The 18,265-nt window shown below is 40.1% G+C and overlaps 2 protein-coding genes across 7 annotated transcripts in view; one reads left to right on the top strand and one right to left on the bottom strand.

Annotated features, from left to right (window-relative positions):
- The window catches only part of PIP5K1C (phosphatidylinositol-4-phosphate 5-kinase type 1 gamma), a 238,503-nt gene extending 235,855 nt beyond the window's left edge, over window positions 1-2,648 (bottom strand). For 2 of the 3 annotated variants that reach the window (XM_075204822.1, XM_075204824.1), the window contains exon 1: window positions 2,444-2,648. In XM_075204822.1, the coding sequence (XP_075060923.1) occupies window positions 2,444-2,528 (85 nt within the window). In that variant the 5' untranslated portion in view covers window positions 2,529-2,648. The remainder of the gene's footprint in view (window positions 1-2,443) is intronic. The other variant, XM_075204825.1, reaches the window with a different exon arrangement.
- A 330-nt stretch (window positions 2,649-2,978) lies between these two features.
- The window catches only part of TJP3 (tight junction protein 3), a 195,587-nt gene continuing 180,300 nt past the window's right edge, over window positions 2,979-18,265 (top strand). The window contains exons 1-2 of one of the 4 annotated variants that reach the window (XM_075204819.1): window positions 2,979-3,088; window positions 9,162-9,218. In XM_075204819.1, the coding sequence (XP_075060920.1) occupies window positions 9,171-9,218 (48 nt within the window). In that variant the 5' untranslated portion in view covers window positions 2,979-3,088; window positions 9,162-9,170. Of the gene's footprint in view, window positions 3,089-5,043; window positions 5,151-9,161; window positions 9,219-10,004; window positions 10,020-18,265 lie in introns of those variants that run through there. The other 3 variants (XM_075204821.1, XM_075204817.1, XM_075204820.1) reach the window with 3 other exon arrangements.

The following is an 18,265-nucleotide window of genomic DNA, read 5'->3' as shown; positions in this document are numbered from 1 at the left end:
ATATGCACACATGAATGAAAAGCGTGAAAAATACATTACAAAGTTAGGACAAATAAGAGTCAATTGTGCTATTCCCATCACTCCAGTCTAAAATTAACCAGTTTTAAATTTTAGAATAATAACTCTCTCATATGTCAACACTTGAGATCAGTGCAATACATTGCATTGGTAAATTGCATTAAATGCCCTGAATAGTGCTTTCTTCTAACTAGTTTATCAATTCAGTAATAAGTTTACCTATTGCTTTGGTTCTGCCAACATGTCATGCTAATGTTCTGTTACCCTAACCTGATCTGATCTACTACTTCTAAACAAAGCAGTGTTCTCCCCAGAAAATTTTACCAGCCAGGTGGCATTAAGTAGCCAGGAAAGTTGTAGTAATATTAAAACATTTTGGAGGTTATTGGCCACACCTGCCAGGACTGGTGGTCAGTGATTTAACACACACTCCTGGCTGTAGTACTTACATGATGCTTGCTCTATTAGGAGAACAATGGTTTATTATATTATGATAGGACTCTGTTGGGCTACAAAAGCCGGATGGCAAGTAAAAACAGCCAGGTGGAGCATCTGGGAAATCGGTGCTGGGGAAAACACTACAAATATATTGGGACCAAAGGCCAATAGCAAGGTCCTGAAAATATCCTGTTGACCTTCACCAAATGACATAATATAATACCTTAAGTAAATAAAAGTAGCTTGCATTGTCAAACACTGACAAATATTTTGCAATGCTCCAATTACAATGTTAGCATCACAGTATCAAAATGATCTTTTTCCCCAGAGTATACTTTTTTGTCTACATTCTTCCATATAGTATTTCCTATTCGATAAAAAAAAGTAATAATATTCTGCTTTGGTGCATAAGTGCAACGCATTACCTAGATTTATACAGTTTCCACATTTTTCCCTTCCTATTTCAGCTCAAGGTTTTGCCGTCTAAATAGCACTGGCCTTGAATTTTAATTTTACCAAATAGGCTATTACAGCTAGGGGTTTGCACCGGCCACTTTTGGTGTTTTGGGTTCTGATTTGTTTTGCCAAAACACCTCACGAAAGGTTTTGGTTCTGATTTTGGGTTCTGATTTTTTTTTTTAAAAGCATAAAAAGTGCTAAAATCCATATTTATTTTTTTCGCACCTACACTATTATTAACCTCAATAACATTCATTTCCACTAATTTCCAGTCTATTCTGAACACCTCACACCTCACAATATTGTTTTTAGTCCAAAAGGTTGCACCGAGGTAGCTGGATGTCTAAGCTAAGCGACACAAGTGGGCGGCACAAACACGTGGCCCATCTAGGAGTGGCACTGCAGTGGCAGACAGGATGGCAGTTTGCAAGAGTTTGCTAGAGGTGCAAGATGGAATTGTCCTTGGGCCCTCCCACCCACCCTGATGTTGTTGAAATAGGACATGCACACTTTAACAAACCAATCAGGAACAGTGAAAAGTAGTTTAATCTCTGGTACTAATATTTCTGGACTGCAGGAACAGTGAACGTAGGTAAATATTGCAGTATTAATATTTCTGGACTGCAAGAACAGTGAACATATTTTAATTTTGCAGTACTAATATTTCTGGACTGCAAGAACAGTGAACGTAGGTAAATATTGCAGTACTAATATTTCTGGGCTGCAAGAATATATTGCACTAGAATTTTTTTTATACTTTTTAAATAATTTTTAATTTTTTTTTATTATTATTTTTGTATGTTTTTTGGGTTATTTTTTTTTTTATTTTTTATGATTTTTTAAAAATTTTAAAATAACTATGGACTTTGCAGGACAGAGCACTGGCCAAAGCACCACTGGACTCAGCAGGACAGAGAACAGGACAAAAACACCACTGGACTGATCAGCAGGACAGAGCACAGGACAAACTAACCACTGGATTAAGCAGGACAGAGTCACAGGACACAGGAGCACCACTAAACTACAACCTCCCTCTTCCCTGATCTGAGCCCAAATGAAGATGGCGTCCGCAAGCGGCGAATTTATGCAATCCGAGTCTCGCGAGATCCGACGCGAGACTTGGACGTCATAGTTTCGGGTTTTTTGGCCGCCGGAAATACCCGAACAGTGCTCGGATCCCGTCGGATACGCACTGTTCGGGTGTGCTCGGATTAGCGCAATCCGAGCCCGCTCATCTCTAATTACAGCACTATAGAAAAATATAAATTTTAGGTCTTAGAGACCATAAACAAATGTATGAATTGAAATTAAGAGATGTTCTCCGTCTAGGGCCGGATTGCTGTTCCCGAGCTAGATCTTTACCCGGCATGTTTCCCTTCATCTTCAGCAATTCACTTACACCTGTCGTTCAGTTCCGGCATCATACTCCCCTCTTTTGCGCTCCCTCCTCCCTTGACCATTTTCTCCCCTCTCCATTAACGTCCACGAACTGCTAAAACGACAAACTATTATCTACATTCGTCCTCACCTTCACCATGTTCCTCTCCGGGCTCCTCGGTCCCCATCTCCAGGCTCCCTCTGCACCCCTCCTCCTCCTCCTCGGGTTCCTCCATCCCCTTCTAGTCTCTATTCCGTTTTCTGACAGCTTCACCGGAGTATTTGCCTCTTACGTCATCACGTTCTGCGGAGCTTTGCGCCGCTATTCAGAATCAAACGTTTTTCTCATAAGGCGGGGCATGTGAGGCTTTGACAGACTATTGCTGAGGGCAATGAAAGTCAATTTCGGAAAAAATGGAATCTTACAACAAGAATAGGGTTTTACATGTACCGTTACATATGTTACGGGAATAGTATTCGTTAGGTTATAGAATTGTTTGTAGTCTGCGGTAATGCAACGTCGAAAAAGCGTTAATGAATATGTTAATAAATATGTATTATATATATATATATATATATATATATATATATATATATATATATATATATATATATATATCTATCTATCTATCTATCTATCAGTCGGTGGCGAGAGAGTTAAGGGAGAGGGCGTGATTTCTCTGTGTCAGTGACAGGGTTACACTGGCTCTGAGTCTCAAAATCTTCCAGGAAATGCAGTGAGGTTGGAGGAGTTTGTAGAGTATACACCTGCTGGAGTTGTCGGACCCTCAAACAGGTAATGAGACCTACAGCTCTATCTGCACCGAGCCCAAGCCTGCATTCACAACTGCTTTCACTGATTTTTGTTCAAACACATTAATCATTATTTTTTTTATTAAGACGGACTCTTAAAAATTCGCTATAGAGCTGCCTTCCTGATTTTCAACGTCTACCTCCATGGCTTTACATGGTCCCTGCCAGGAACTCACCTCACACTTTCTTTCAGAAGTCCCGTCCTGGTGCCAGATATTATTTTATTGGTGTCCTACGTTCAATTTCTAGGGTATCCTCCTGGCCAAAATGTAACTTCTGTCCGTTCACATCTATATGTTCCTACAGTTACCTTTGTTCATTCACTTGACTAGTGCTCTTTGTTTTTCTTATGTTCTGCTTTCACTCAACGAACAAGTTATTATCTGGAGTATACTACCTTTTTGTAATCTTAAATGTATATTGATTTCATCTGATAGCAACAGGTTGATAACCATCACAATGCAGGCGACAGACTTATTCAACTTTTTCCTGCTTTGTATTTTGATCCCTGGACTTAATCTTGCATTAACAAAGTGAAGGTGGCTCCTATGTGCTTGTTCTCTCCAGGGCTGAGAAATTCTTAAAAAGATCTGTCCTCTGATAACTGATTCATTGGGACTTAACAGCTAAAACATTTTTTTATTGCGTTTGTCACCATAGAGAATTTTCAGAAAGGTGGGGTCCTTCCTGAATTGTATTGCATCAAGGTTTAGTAATAGATTGCTCCTTATAGAAAACTAAAATGCTTCTATGCATTGTATACCTCTGTGTAACGTATGTATTTTTCAACGTAACAGAATACTCGCGGTCCTCATCCTCCTCAGTGGTTGTAATAAATGTAGAAGTGCAACCTGCATAGGATTACATATGTTATTTACGAGTCCCTATAGTCCATATTATAGATTTAACAAGAGCGCAAAATATGTTGGGCAATCATTTTAAAGCTGTGCCTATTCTCTCCCTGTAGGGTGAGTTTCGGTGTTTGTCAGGAGTCTCAGAACGATTCATAACCCGTCAAACCAGTTGGGGAGGATGCTTTCTTCTTGTTTATCTGCCCTCCTGGTCATGAAAGTTTTAAACTTTATTTCCTATGCGTAATCTGCATTATATTGGATTTTAAAAATACCTGACCAGTAGGATAGCTAGAACGGGATTAAATAAGAACTATCAGTCAGCACAATAAAAATAAACTGCAAAGTTATCAATACTGCACCAAATTAAATTGTAAACTTGTATTTGAAAGTTTTGATACTCTTTAGTATGTCTTTGTTTGAAGAACAGCGAATGCTGCTTGATCTGCGCTAAAATTGGTGATCGTAAATTTTAGGATCTTATGGATTGACAGTACCTTTTGTTCCCATCAAACACTAAGCTGGACAAAAGTAAAATATGTAGCGATCAAGGTCCTTGATTAAAAAAAATACTGAAGATTGCTAATTTGTTCCTCCTAAGTGATGTTTTTTATGTTTTGCTAAGTTTTTATGCAGCACTTGAGAGATCTGAAACACTGTTGCAACAATGTAGAAAACAAAACAATCAAAAAGTAGTTTTGGTTGTATGTCAAGTTCTATTGTGTAGTTTAGAGAACGGATGTAGATAATGTTCCATACGTGGCAGGTCCACTTTACCCACAAAAATATCATGAAATAAAAGGCAGCAGGTATAGTCTTAACTTGCATTGCGTTGGGTAAAATATTTGCCACAAAGTATATCATCGGTGAAATAAAAAACATCTTCACACACAGGCATGTCATTCTCTGAGCCTGTGTTTGGCAGAGATTAACCGCATAAACTTGTCACTACTGCTAGGATTCCATAATTTTCTACTTGTAATTATTTCTCTACCTGCTCCGCCTTTCCAGTACACCTTCCTGTTTCACAGTGGGTGGGACTTTATGCAGGAAGCAATAGGTGTACATGTTAACCTAGAACAGTCCACCAGAAAGATAATTCCCCCAATATTCTGCTCCATTTTTCACTTTGCCAAAGGTATCATTTAAATCCTATTATTACTTGTGGATTCAAGCATGGCTGTAAGATTTCAGGTAAGTTCTATGTAATTGTAGACAAAAGGAATACAAATCCAGGGAAGTAATGCAAGATTGATTCTTCATTAGAATGAACTGTACTATGTATGAATAATTAATATTTATCACAATACACTGTGGAAATAGTCCAGTCTGCTTTTTATTATTTGTAAGTTTACAGCTGGATAATAGAAGAATATATTTAAATAGTTATAAAATAACGATTATTTTCCATTTGTGCCTTTACTCTTATGCTATTATCTTTAAAATAACTCACTATAAAGCATATATTTCATAATGATGTTTGCATGAGTTCCCATGGAATATAATTATACACTCATGTGTCACCTTCAGATTAAAAAGGTTGAAGAATAACAATCATGCATTTTTTTTTTCTTTTGTTACAATCGGTACCTTTCTGTCCCACTTTGCTTTATGGAAATATAGCAATTTGCAGTATTTTTATCTTTTTTTAGCGATATATTTTTTTGTGGGGTGACAGGTGTGTACAGGTTGCTGCTACTACTATGTGTGCCTGCTGTCCACAAGCAGATGTGGTAGTGATAGTCGACCGATTTATTTATTTATTTTTCCCCAGCAAAATACCACTCAGCAGTGTAGTGTTAAAACACCATTAGCCAATCAGGGCCATGCAAGGATATATCATTGATGTTATCACCTCACAAATAATGGTCCTTTTTTGGCCTACTGAGTATATTAACATTGTATTTCAGGACAAAAATCACACACAAAATAAAAAATATCATGTCTGAAAACAGAAAACCCAGGAATACCAACATAATCATGCCAGGTTTTTTTTTTTATTACTATTAGCATTTATTTACATAGCATATGCATACTCTAGAGCACTTCACAATTGGATATAAAGTAATAATACAAGACTGGTATTAAGAACATACAAAGAGATAAGAGGGCCCTGCTTGGAAGCTTACAATCTATAGGACAATAGTGTAATGTGCTTTTGAAAAATTACTCTTCTCACCAACATCACCGCAAAAGGTTATATTTAAATATATTGGGAGGCTGGTGGGTGATAAGAGTGAAAGTAAACTCTGGCATTACTGACACCTATTCTAGGAATAGACCAGTTATATTTCATTCATGTTTGGCAACCATGAGAAACTGTAACTTTGATTTAATAAGAAGTAATTGGGTTACCCAATAGAAAGAATTTAGAACCAATTCAACAGCAGCACAATGTATATTTTTGATACTGCTACATGATTATTTCCAAAGTTTCTAGAATACTTTTACAAAAGAAAAAAAGATTACTGTGACAGGATGGACCGTCTATGCCACCCTGTTGTTGCTGGGTAACAGCTGGGCTTACTTTGCCACCGTCCCCTTTCGTTATTCCAAATACACACCTCCTGTCGCAGTAGGAGGAACCTGCTGCCACCACTGGACTTCTTTATGGCATCCAGAACCACGTTTCTTCTGGTTAACTGTCGCTGCTATGGTACACCCTTGCAGGTACACCTTCTCTGGTACCCCTGACCGCTTACTATGTATCAGGGTGCTGTGGATGGATCCACCCTGGCCTATCGCACTGGCCAGAGCTGCTGGGTAGCGGGCAGAGCGGTGGTAGTGGAGAGCTGGGTCCAAACCTCAGAAATAGCTGGAGGACAGATTAGATTTTGGGTCTAATTTGTAGGTCACATAATTACAGCAATATTGAAGAAATTGTTAAGCAGGGTCTTGAAGCAGAGAGTGATGCTTAGTTCGCTCAAGTGTCCTGACAAGGACAGTTCCACTGATTAAAGGTATCAGTGGTCAGGTCAGATGAAACATCAGAATTACACATTTCTGTTTACAAGGGCTCTCTTTATATACAGTTTTAGACATAGCCTCACAGGTTATACTTAGAATCTGGAAGCAATTTGTTTACCCAAACTTGGATTTACATGTAATGCAAAGCTAACACTATTTACACTCATCTGTGATATCCTAAAACCTTGCTGTGATTTCCTGTATTTTAATTTGGACACATTAGACATCTGACAGCAAGTCTAATTACCCCTTCCTTTCCCTTAAGGGGTATTGGACACTCACATCAAAAGGTCTAATCAACATGAGATTAGCATGGGTGCTTTCTTACAACAGTTGCAGAATACACATTTCCTCCAAAGAAAAGAATTCCCCAAGAAAAGTTGCAAACCCCAAACAAGGCATTGCCTTACAGCAAGATATACAAAATGATTTCTAAACAAAGGCTTATTGTATCAGATATATACATCAGACATAATGCATTTCCTCTAGCAAGTTTCTTCCCTGGTCTCAGAAATAAAGATTTCCCTTACCAAAATATACACAATATAAAAATATAAGTGCATTTGCAATTATATAAATAAGCGCCCCACACTATTTCCTTTAAATACATTTTATACCATAAGTTATTTATAAGTGATCCAGTCACAATTACCATTGTGTTTATAAAGCACATTGGCTTCTTTGAAAGAAGCTTGACTTCAGTTACTTACAATGATTCACGAGATAACTGCAGATGGACATTTGTAAACAAAAAATATTCAACTTTAGTCACTATAAATCAGGCACTGATGTGGATTGCCCATATAAAATGTTGTCTATACACCACAACACCAGTGGACAATGTGTAATGTACAGGGGTCTCTTATATAATATGCATGCCACCCTAAATAGTTAAAACAAGCACCTGGTAGCGCACTTTTTTTTTTTTTTTTTGTCTTTTGTGCTGCTCCACACCATAGTGCCCCGCAGCCATGCACTGAATAACCTGGGCCTGGATTTCATTATAGCAGTGGGACCCCATATTTCTTGTACCCTGCAGTAACTGGTTGAGTATTTGGAAAGGGAGACATAATGCACTTTTTTTTTTTTAAACTTTAATAGTGTTTGCTTGTGAAGTCAGGCACAATAAAATACATAATGGTTCATAAAGAAGTGGAAGTTGCTCAAATAAATTTATAGGCTATAGCAGGTGCGTGAAAGGGTGGGGTTATCCTAAAGGGAACAAACACAGAGAGATCCCCCAGCACACTGCTATAGCCAGCAACATATCTGCCATTTCTACTGTAGATAAAAATGCAAAAATCTTAGTTGCACACATTTGCAAATGTATGTTAAAGCCACCCGCCACTCCATGGCGCTTTTGCTAATAGGGTGGTGCTAACTCTAAACAATGAGAGTCCCATATATTTGGGCCATACAGATGTGTTTTTAAATTGAGAGCTATCTTACCAATGAGGTACCCCAGAAGCCTCCAAATAGCAATCCAATGTCAGCACTCCCCCTCAGCTACTGACACCAACATGCCTCTCAGACAAATAAAGAAGTGGAAGTTGCTCAAATCAATTTATAGGCTATAGCAGGTGCGTGAAAGGGTGGGGTTATCCTAAAGGGAACAAACATACAGAGAGATCCTCCAATCAACCAATCATGGTTGATTATGTTCCTTTCTTCCACCAGCAGCATGAAGAAATTTAATAGAAAATATGAACATGTACAATTTCTTTAGAATCAAAATGAAATAATATGTGTTAAGGTCTGTGGTACTTTTCAATTACCCTTTTATAAAAGTAAGGTATCTAGAAAATGTAAATTTCATATAAAACAATATTTTTGTTGGAATATTTTTTAGCAAATAATTTTTATTCACCATAATCAAATCTGTTTTCAACTGAATAGCTAATGTAAATATAAATGGATGAAGGCTTAGCTGTCTTGTGCAAGTATACACCCTACATGTGTTAATACATACAGGGCACCTTCGTAGTCGCTTAAGGCAACACAAACTCTAATTTCACTTTAGCCAAATTGTGATTGGGCATGAGAGGTGCTGTGTTTTGCAATCGCATAATCAAGCCATCATGTTTTGAATTATTACGAATGTCTGGCAAGATCATGAGCTTGGTTAGTGGTATGGTGTGGTTTGAAAATGTGTTTGGCTTGAGGGAGGTGGGGGCACAGGTTAACAATTCTTCATGTAACTTGACTTGCTTTTTTTTTTTTAAATTCCTTTCTGACTAGGTGTCTGAAATGGAGGAGATGATAATATGGGAGCAGTATACTGTTACACTAATCAGGGTAAGTGAACTACAGCTTGGGTGTGTATTTAAGTAATAAGAGCAGAAAGTGGTGGGCAATGGAGTGTATGATTTTAGAAAACTATTCTAATAGGAATTTAATAGAAATTGAACTGGTATAATTAAGAGCAGATCTTTGGTATGGAAGGACTTTTTTTGGGACTACATGTACAGCTGGGAAGCACAGGATGTGATATAAAAAATATTCCTAATCTTGAGTACATAGCCAACACTGTGATTTAGTTTATGTATTGAAAGATAAGAAATAGGCAACTGTGCCAAGGTTAAAAAAGTTATCACCTTAGTTCATTGTTTATTATATTATTGCCCACCTCACAAACACCCTATTGGTATGAAAAGCCTAGAGGAATGTACTAAGTAAATTGCAGGTTGTTTCAACCAAGCCTGTGATTTAATCCTGAAACCACAGCGGTTTCATTCAACGCTTACCATTGTTACAAAGGTGTCTATTTATGACCCTTCATTTTTTTTTAGTTGAAACTTTTCAATCCTTATCTCCTTGATAAGGATTGAAAAGTATTGGCAATGTATTAAAAAAAAAAATCTCAGGGACAGCAGTGCCAATAATCTGATGTCCCTGAGAAGTGACTCAGCAGTCTTATCTCCTTCTTAAAAGCTGCAGCAATCTTCTCTTGTGTTTGTTTTGGTTACTGCCCATGCGCTGACTGTAAATGCCAGGCATTTCATCTCCCACTGCTATTCTGTGTTGCTTGTGAGACGGACAGCATTACTGAAGCATAAGTAAATTAATGAATCTCTTTGCAATATTAACCTCTAAACGGTATGTACAATGTTTTCTGAATCATTGTCTACTATTTCTTTAAACTCCCTCTTAAAGAATGTGAATAAAGAGTGTTTTAGTAATATCTGTACTTGTAGTTAATAGCCACAGCAGAAGTAATCTGTCTCTCGGCAGCAGTGACCAGAACAGTGAACTCCTGTGAACTCTGGCATGTGACTGGGAGGGATCATATGTGATCCCTCCACCCCTCCACGCAGGCGCCGTCCAGCTCTGTCGAGCTGACAAGTGAGAAAGCTTTCACTTATAAAAATGTACGCCAGCTTCAGATGGCATCCATTTTCATGTAGAAATTGAGAAACATTTCAATGGCCACACTTTGATACATAGCGATACTGAGCGCTCCCCATACACTGTTATGGGGAGTGCTCAGATAAACGCTAATAGGTGCAAAGCAGCAAATATCTCCGATATCTGCTGTAATGCTAGATTAATACATATGGATTTTACCGGTAAAGTGGTGACGATGGTCCCTTTGCCACCTGATTTCTTGCCATTGTTGGGAATTTCATGCCTTCCCCCTTATCTGCTTGTTTGATCACAAAATCTTTATTGTTTTGTAGACTGTCAGGCCGTAGGCCTTCTGAGGAGTACAACGGAGCAAACACTAAAGGGTATTAGCGCTACTGAACTAGTAGGTGCGGAGTCTAACGTACCCCTGGTGTTCGCCAGGGACCCCTGCAAGGAGGTTTGAACTTCGCTGCACAGGGTACGCAGGTCGCGGTCCTACTAGCCAGTGGCCGGTGTAGTGTAGAAGGGTCAGACGGTCCGGGTCGAGCCAATCAGGAATATACGGTACCAGGGAGAATTTGAAGGGGTAGTCAACAAGCCGAGGTCGCAGTACAATATGGGTTACACAGATAAAGGGGTAGTCGCCAAGCCGGGTCACAAGGGACAGCAGGAACAGTAGAAGCACACTCAGGGATACAAGAGCAGGGAAAACCAGGAGCACTTGGCCAGGAAACCTGTTACTCTGGCACCCTAATGGCGCCAGAGCCAGGTTTAAATAGAGGCAGATGCAGCAGCTGATTGGGAGGCTCAGGGGTCGGCACGCTGAAGAGAAGTAGCGTCCCGTTGCCTAGCAACGGGACGGAGGCAGGTCGCATGCGCCCGACAGAGAGCCCAACGGGAAGCTGCAACGCGTCTGTTGGTAAGCAACAGAGCGCTCGGCGAAAGTCAGGCGTCCGTCCCCGTCTGACAGGGGATCAGCGGGGACGGCGCCTGACATAGACTTTTTAGAGCTTATCATTCTTGTCTAGTAAGATTTTTACTTTAATTTGATTTGCACAAATCGTTTACTATCATTTCTTGAAAGATATCAATATGTCTGCTTCTTGGTTCTAGAGGGTAACATTCAGACGCAGGTTTAAGGCCGGACTGTGAAGCATTTTCATAATTGGTAATAATGGCTGAGTATTTTTCTGCAAAATGTCTTTTAAAAAAGAGTACGTTTTCTAGTAAAGCTATTAATATCAATATACATTTGAAATTGATTTGGTTTCTTTGTGGGAGCAATGGGAAGACCTTTAATTAGTAGAGAATATTCAGATTTGAATAGTTTTATGATCGGATAGGTTGAAAATACCATTTTTTTAATTTTTTTTTAAAGGTTTTTATCCTCTATTGGAGGTTTCTTCTCTTGTATATTCTTGGAGCCCTCCTGTTTTCCTCTTCATCTATAAACCTTCGTTTTAGTGGTGAAGCTACTTTTATAATCGCCCTCAATGTGTATTTTTGTTGAATGATGATCTCGTTTGCAGTGTCGGACTGGGGCATGAGGGGCCCACCGGGGGACTGCAACGGCGAGACCAGACACTAGAGGGGGAGTGGTCAGCCCATGAAGGACATAGCTAACATAGTGTAGTATATCAAGAAATGTAGTATATGTATATATATAAAGAGTGCATAGTCTAGGCCTCGCTCCTTAGATCAGGACATAGTTTTGCTCCACTAGAATCAGAACAGTTGGCAGACTGTCCTGCTCTCTCCTACCTGTTCTTGCAGCGTTCACTATGTTTAGGGGTTGGCTAAAATCTAGTCAAGCCCAGGTGTTCCAGTTGTGCATTTAGATAGATGAGAATATATATATAGCAATATTATCCCACAAAGTACTGCCCCTAAACAATATTGTCCCAAAGAATACAGCTCCCAAATCATATTGTTCCACAGAGTACTGCCCCCAATCCATATGATGCCAAGAACATGCTACCCACTCTCAGGTAAAAAAGGAACATTGTCAAGTTTAAAAAAAAAAAAGCAGCTAAAAAAATTACAATAAAGTAAATGTGACTTACCTCTGCTTCATCTTCTCTCTGTGGTCGGCTGGGCAGGGTCCAACGTCATGACGTGTGCGACTCTTAATGGTGCAGTTGACTTGCGCTTTGCAAATTTTTGACTCGGGTGGGCCCCACCTACATAGAAAAGCGCAGGGAGAGATTGTGAACTTAAAGTGGCCCTGGAAAAAAAGTCTGAAAGTGGCCTCATGTAGGTGGGGCCAAATAAATGGTAGTTGGAGCCCAGTATGTGTTTGCACTCAATGCGAGTGTGTACACCTGCTGTATGTACCTGAGTATGTGTGTCCTGTTCTTGTCGCTTTCCCGACCTGTGGCTGCTGGTGTCTTTAGCTCAGTTTCTTATTGTCTGGATCCGGGAATGTTGGGAGTCCTATCTGGAAAAAAAAATGGGTACATGAAATTTAGAAAACTCCAACCAGCCCTTGACGTTAAATAGTACACACGTTTAATAATTAGGCCTACCTCCAGCCCCAACATTAAAATAATAGCATTCACTTTGATAAATAGATCTATTTCCCTCCAACCAGGCACAACATTAAATGAATAGTATCCGCATTTAATAAATAACCCTATTTCCCTATCTCCAAGCAGGCCTAGCAATAAATAGCATTTAAGTTTAATAAATATAACCATTTCCCACAACCATCCCGGCATTAAATAATTCACATTCACATTTGATAAATAGCCCTCCTGCCTAAACTTCGCCCCATATTCAATTAATAGCCCCAAACCACCTCAGCATTAAATTAAAGGTCCCGCCACCTCATCTTAAATTATTAGGCCCCGCTATTAAATTAAATTTCTCCACCATCACCCCACAAATAAAATAGCACTCATTAGCCACCACCTACCTCACACCCACATTACATTACCACAAGCCCCTCTGCCCTTACCCCCCTTTCACTTATAATAAGCCCCCTTCTGCTCTCACCCCATTTTGCTTTTAAGCCCCCCTGTCCTCATCCCCATTACATTTCCACAAGCCCCATTGCGCACACACACACACATTACCAGAACAATAACTCACACCACTTACTTACCTTGTCACGCTTCTTGCACTGCACACATGGGACAGTACCTGTTGCATGCTGCGCGTCCCATGTGACTCCTGGATGGAATAGGCTACGCACGGGGGGGGGGGGGGGGGGGAGAAAGTCACCCGGTGCTTGCCTGCTGGCCCCTCCATCTTCAAAGAGGGGTGTGGTTTTACAAATGTGCATAGGGAAGATATCGGCTTAAATACTGGAAGTTATCAAAAAAGGGTTAAATCCTTTATAGAAGACTGGCAATACATGATACACTTAAATCAAATATTTATTGAAACCAATCATTAACATATTATAGAAGTCGGTGTGCTCATAAAATAATCCAATATATAGAATTTCTCAGCTTACTCATTGGCCTTCCCACGGCTGGAGGCAAATAGCAGGCTTCTATACATGTTCACAAATCCCTGAATAAAAGAACTGTTATAGGATAATAGGCGGATCACTTGCTAATTTCCTCAAATTATACCAAGAAGTAAACTTGAGACACTCATGAATCTGTTTCCTCGTGGTTAGTGGTAGGGTATCAATATAACTTTCCCATGTTGTGAAAAAGCGTTCTGCTTTTACCTCCTTGTCCAGTGACACTTTCACCCACTCCATTCTAAAGAGGAAAAAAGCTTTTCTTTAAACAATTTTACAGGGGGATAATCCCGATGCGTCCAGGTGTGCAGAATAGTTTTACATGCTGCCACACTAATGGCTAATAGCAATTTCCTACTACCCTTTTCTGATTTTTGGGCAAAATACCCCAATATAGCCCACTCTGGGGTGAAGGGGATATAATTAACCAAATCTCTCCACTATATTTTGGACTTGTAGCCAGAAACTCCTGATCAGAAAGCATTGCCATAAACAATGAAGTAAATCTGCACCATCTACACCACATCTATCACATCGGGAATGGGTAGCAAGTCCCATATGTTGTCTCCTTTGAGGAGAGAGGTATGTACTATGGAAAATATTTAAAAACATTTCTACATAAATGCTCTATGGGAGAAGTTTACAAGATAGTTCCAATGCCCGCACTTATTCATTGTGTGGAAGAAAGGGAAAAATAGACAATTACCTGCTCAATCCCACATTGGATGAGAACAGATCAACGGGAGTGCGTAAATTGCTATAATGTAGAGAAATAGCTTTAGTTTTAGCATTTGTGGAACTCAAAAGCCTATCCACCGGATTATTCCAGTCTAATTCAGAAAATGTCTTAAGCACAAAGCTTATATAATGCTGAGCCTGAAAGAATGCCAACAGAAAAGCTTCACCACTAGGAAATTTGGATACCGCTTCAGTAAATGTTAAAGGACGTCTAACAGTCTTGTGTATCAGGCAATCAATTTTTTCCGAATCCCCCCACCTTCCATATGGAGAATGGATAGGCCATCGCACCATCCTGATAATCAGGATTCCTCAGTAATGGTAGATGAACCGATTTATACTTATTCAATCCAGCCTTATGGCGAAAAATATGCCAAATCTTCATTGTAGTCCATAGCAATGGATTGTCACGCATTTCCTGGGTGATCTCCTGGTTACGTATATGTAAGAAACTGACCAAATCCAGGCCATCTAGGAATTCACTCTCCAGAAACGTAGCGGTTTATATATTATTACCCTGAATCCAATCCCTGAGATATCGAAGCAGTGAAGCACAGTTATAATTTTTACATCCGGGAAATTAATCCCTCTAAATTATTTTGTTGCAATTTAATCAAGCCAATATGTGGTTTGTTGCCTACCCAAATAAATCTCCTGAATAGACTATTGATTTGTGTGATGTTTTTTTGAGAAAGCAGAATAGGGAGTGCCTGAAGAGAGTCATTTTGGAAGCAATCAACTTAATGAGATGTGCTCTTCAGCTAAACAAAAGCATCAGATTTCTCCACCCCTCTAAATCCCTTTCCATTCACCTTATACAGGTCGAGATAGAAGTTAAATTACCCAAAAAATATTTCTAACTTGTAAGTATGTAAAATGATTGGACATCCAATGAAAATTAAAATTATGGCCCCATTCTGGGCTCCCATCCCTTTCTCCCAGACACAGCGCTGTTTTGTCCCGATTCACAGTGAGACCAGAAATCTTTACAATAAATTCAATATCCTCAATGATCCCTACCAAACAGAGCAGGATCTCCCCTATTTTTCTCCAACCAGCCCTAAGCTTAGCCAGCCGGTGGCACCATAGCAGGTGAACTAGCAGCAAGGGGTCCCCCTGCCATGATACCAACCAGCCCCAGGCTGGTCAGCATTAAAAGAAATGCTCCTCCCACATCCCTGGTCGGTGGGTGTGGGGTAATAAAAGTGTAACAATAAATGAAAAAAAAAAATAAGCACTATTTTACATTGGTGAACTACAGGTCACAGCAAGCTGGGGCTGCCATGAACAGTCTCGGTGTGCTGGTGCTTGTAATGCTACAAACACTAGTATACTCATGGCTGCCAGGGCATGCTGACACTTTGGGAACCACAAAATAAAATTCCAAGTGATGATAAAAAAAAAATTATTGCCCCAGGTTATAAAGACCTACCGACTATTAGAATTTCATTATTCGGCGGGTTGCCTCTGATTTCAGAAGCAGATGCTGCATCTCCTGAACAATTTATTTTTTTGTCAAGCATGTTCCGGCTGGATTATATTGGTGATCAAACTACTAGACAACGTTCTTTTTTGTCCATCACTTGGACTATTTTTTTAGTCTTTTTTTTTTTTATTTTACATTTGGATAAGACTGGATCCTGCAGAAGAAAGAAGTACAGAGTTGTTAAGTAGGAATGTTTGTTTATTTTTTAAAATAAAATTTACAGAACACAGCGAACCCTAGGTGTTACGGTATGCTGACACTTGTTGTTCCCCAAGTGCCAGCATGCCTTGGCAGCCATAGGTATGCTGGTGCTTGTAGTACTACAAGCACCAGCATGCCCATACTGTTCATGACAGCCTGGGCTTTCTGGGACCTGTAGTTCACCAATGTAAAATACGTGCATTTACGTGCAATCTTACTTTTATCGGATCATCAAGAACTTCAAGGAGAGAGGTTCAATAGTTGAGAAGGAGGCTTCAGGGCGCCCAAGAGCGTCCAGTAAGCGCCAGGGCCGTTTCCTAAAATTTATTCAGCTGCAGAATCGGGGCCACACCAGTGCTCAGGGATATGAGTGCATCTGCACGCATAGTGAGGCGAAGACTATTGGAGGATGGCCTGGTATCAAGAAGGCCAGCAAAGAAGCCACTTCTCTCCAGGAAAAACATCAGGGACAGACTGATATTCTGCAAAAGGTACAGGGATTGGACTACTGGGGACTGGAGTAAAGTCATTTTCTCTGATGAATCCCCTTTCAGATTGTTTGGGGCATCTGGGAAAAATGTTTGTCCGGATAAGGAAAGGTGAGTGCTACCATCAGTCATGTGTCATGTCAACAGTAAAGCATCCTGAGACCATTCATGTGTGGGGTTGCTTCTCAGCCAAGGGAGTGGGCTCACCCACAAGAACACAGCCACGAATAAAGAATGGTACCAAAACCTCCTCCAAGAGCAACTTTTCCCAATCATCCAAAAACAGTTTAGTGAGGAGCAATGCCTTTTCCAGCATGATGGAGCACCTTGCCATATGGCAAAAGTGATAAGGAAGTGGCTCGGGGATCAAAACATCAACATTTTGGGTCCATGGCCAGGAAACTCCCAGACCTTAATCCCATTGAGAACTTGTGGTCAATCCTCAAGAGGTGGGTGGACAAAAAGCCCCCCCCCACCAATTCTCACAAACTCCAAACTTTGATTAGGCCAGATTGGGTGTAAACATAGACAAAGAACAAGTATGTGTTTTAGGGGCACTCAAAGGATGGTGGGGATATTATAAAATTTTAATTTTATTAGATATACATTAAAATAATCTCACATAGTAAAACAATGATAGGAGTAGTGAAATATTAAAAACTTGAAATGGAATAATTGACCAAAATACACTATATCTGGTAAAACTGGCAGACGTGCTGCCAGAACGCGCTAATCCTCCTAGAATAATATATAAATTCTCAATGAGTGCTGGATTTGGGATCAACCTAAGCACCTAACATTCATAATACAATGAAAGGATTAATAAACTCTAAAGGTTGATTCCATCAAGATGAAGTAAAACGCTTTATAGGTGTTAGGAACTCCCAAGCCAGTACAGTGAAACTCGGGGACTACTCTGAAGGCCCGGTGTTCGCTGGAGCCCCTAGTGGTGGGGACAGACTTGGCTGCGGGCCGACTGAGGGTGGAGTAACGTATACTGACTTAAAGGAGAACCCAGGAGTGGAGTGATTGGCAGGCCGAAGTGAGGAGGAGATCCAAGGTCAAAGGTCACTAGCACAGGTACGAAATCCAGGGACAGGCGAAAGGAGCAAAATCCGGAGTTCATGCAAATGGTCAGGGTAAGAAGCGAGGGTTCAATGGTCCAGGAACAAGCAAAGGTCATACACGGGTAGTCAATCCAAAGGTAATAATAACCAAACAGGGAGAAGAAGCAGGTAGCAGAACTGAGGACAGAACGCTATAACCGGCAATGAGGCATCAGCCCTCATTGCCTTAAATGCAGCCAAGAGCCAATCACAAACAGAGCCACAGTTGCAGACTAATTGCCAGATACTAAAAGTCATAGCGACGGCCGGGACGCTGGGACCGACAGGATGCGAGCCGCGGCGGCTGTGAGTACCGCCACGGCTCGTGACAATAGAAAATTTCAAATCTTATAGCAGCAGAACTATATAATCAATAAGTTATAGCAAAAACGAGCAGGCTGGACCAATAATGGGTTGAGAGTATCGTGGTATATGGTAAAATACTCTACAATCTCCCTCTAATGTTATGAGACGGCAGGGCAGCCTCTATGAATTGTTGATATGTT

This window comes from Mixophyes fleayi, chromosome 1 (genome assembly GCF_038048845.1).
Source record: "Mixophyes fleayi isolate aMixFle1 chromosome 1, aMixFle1.hap1, whole genome shotgun sequence".
NCBI lineage: Eukaryota > Metazoa > Chordata > Amphibia > Anura > Limnodynastidae > Mixophyes > Mixophyes fleayi.
The sequence above is the reverse complement of the archived record's forward strand: the minus strand, read 5'-3'. Positions and strand labels throughout refer to the sequence as shown.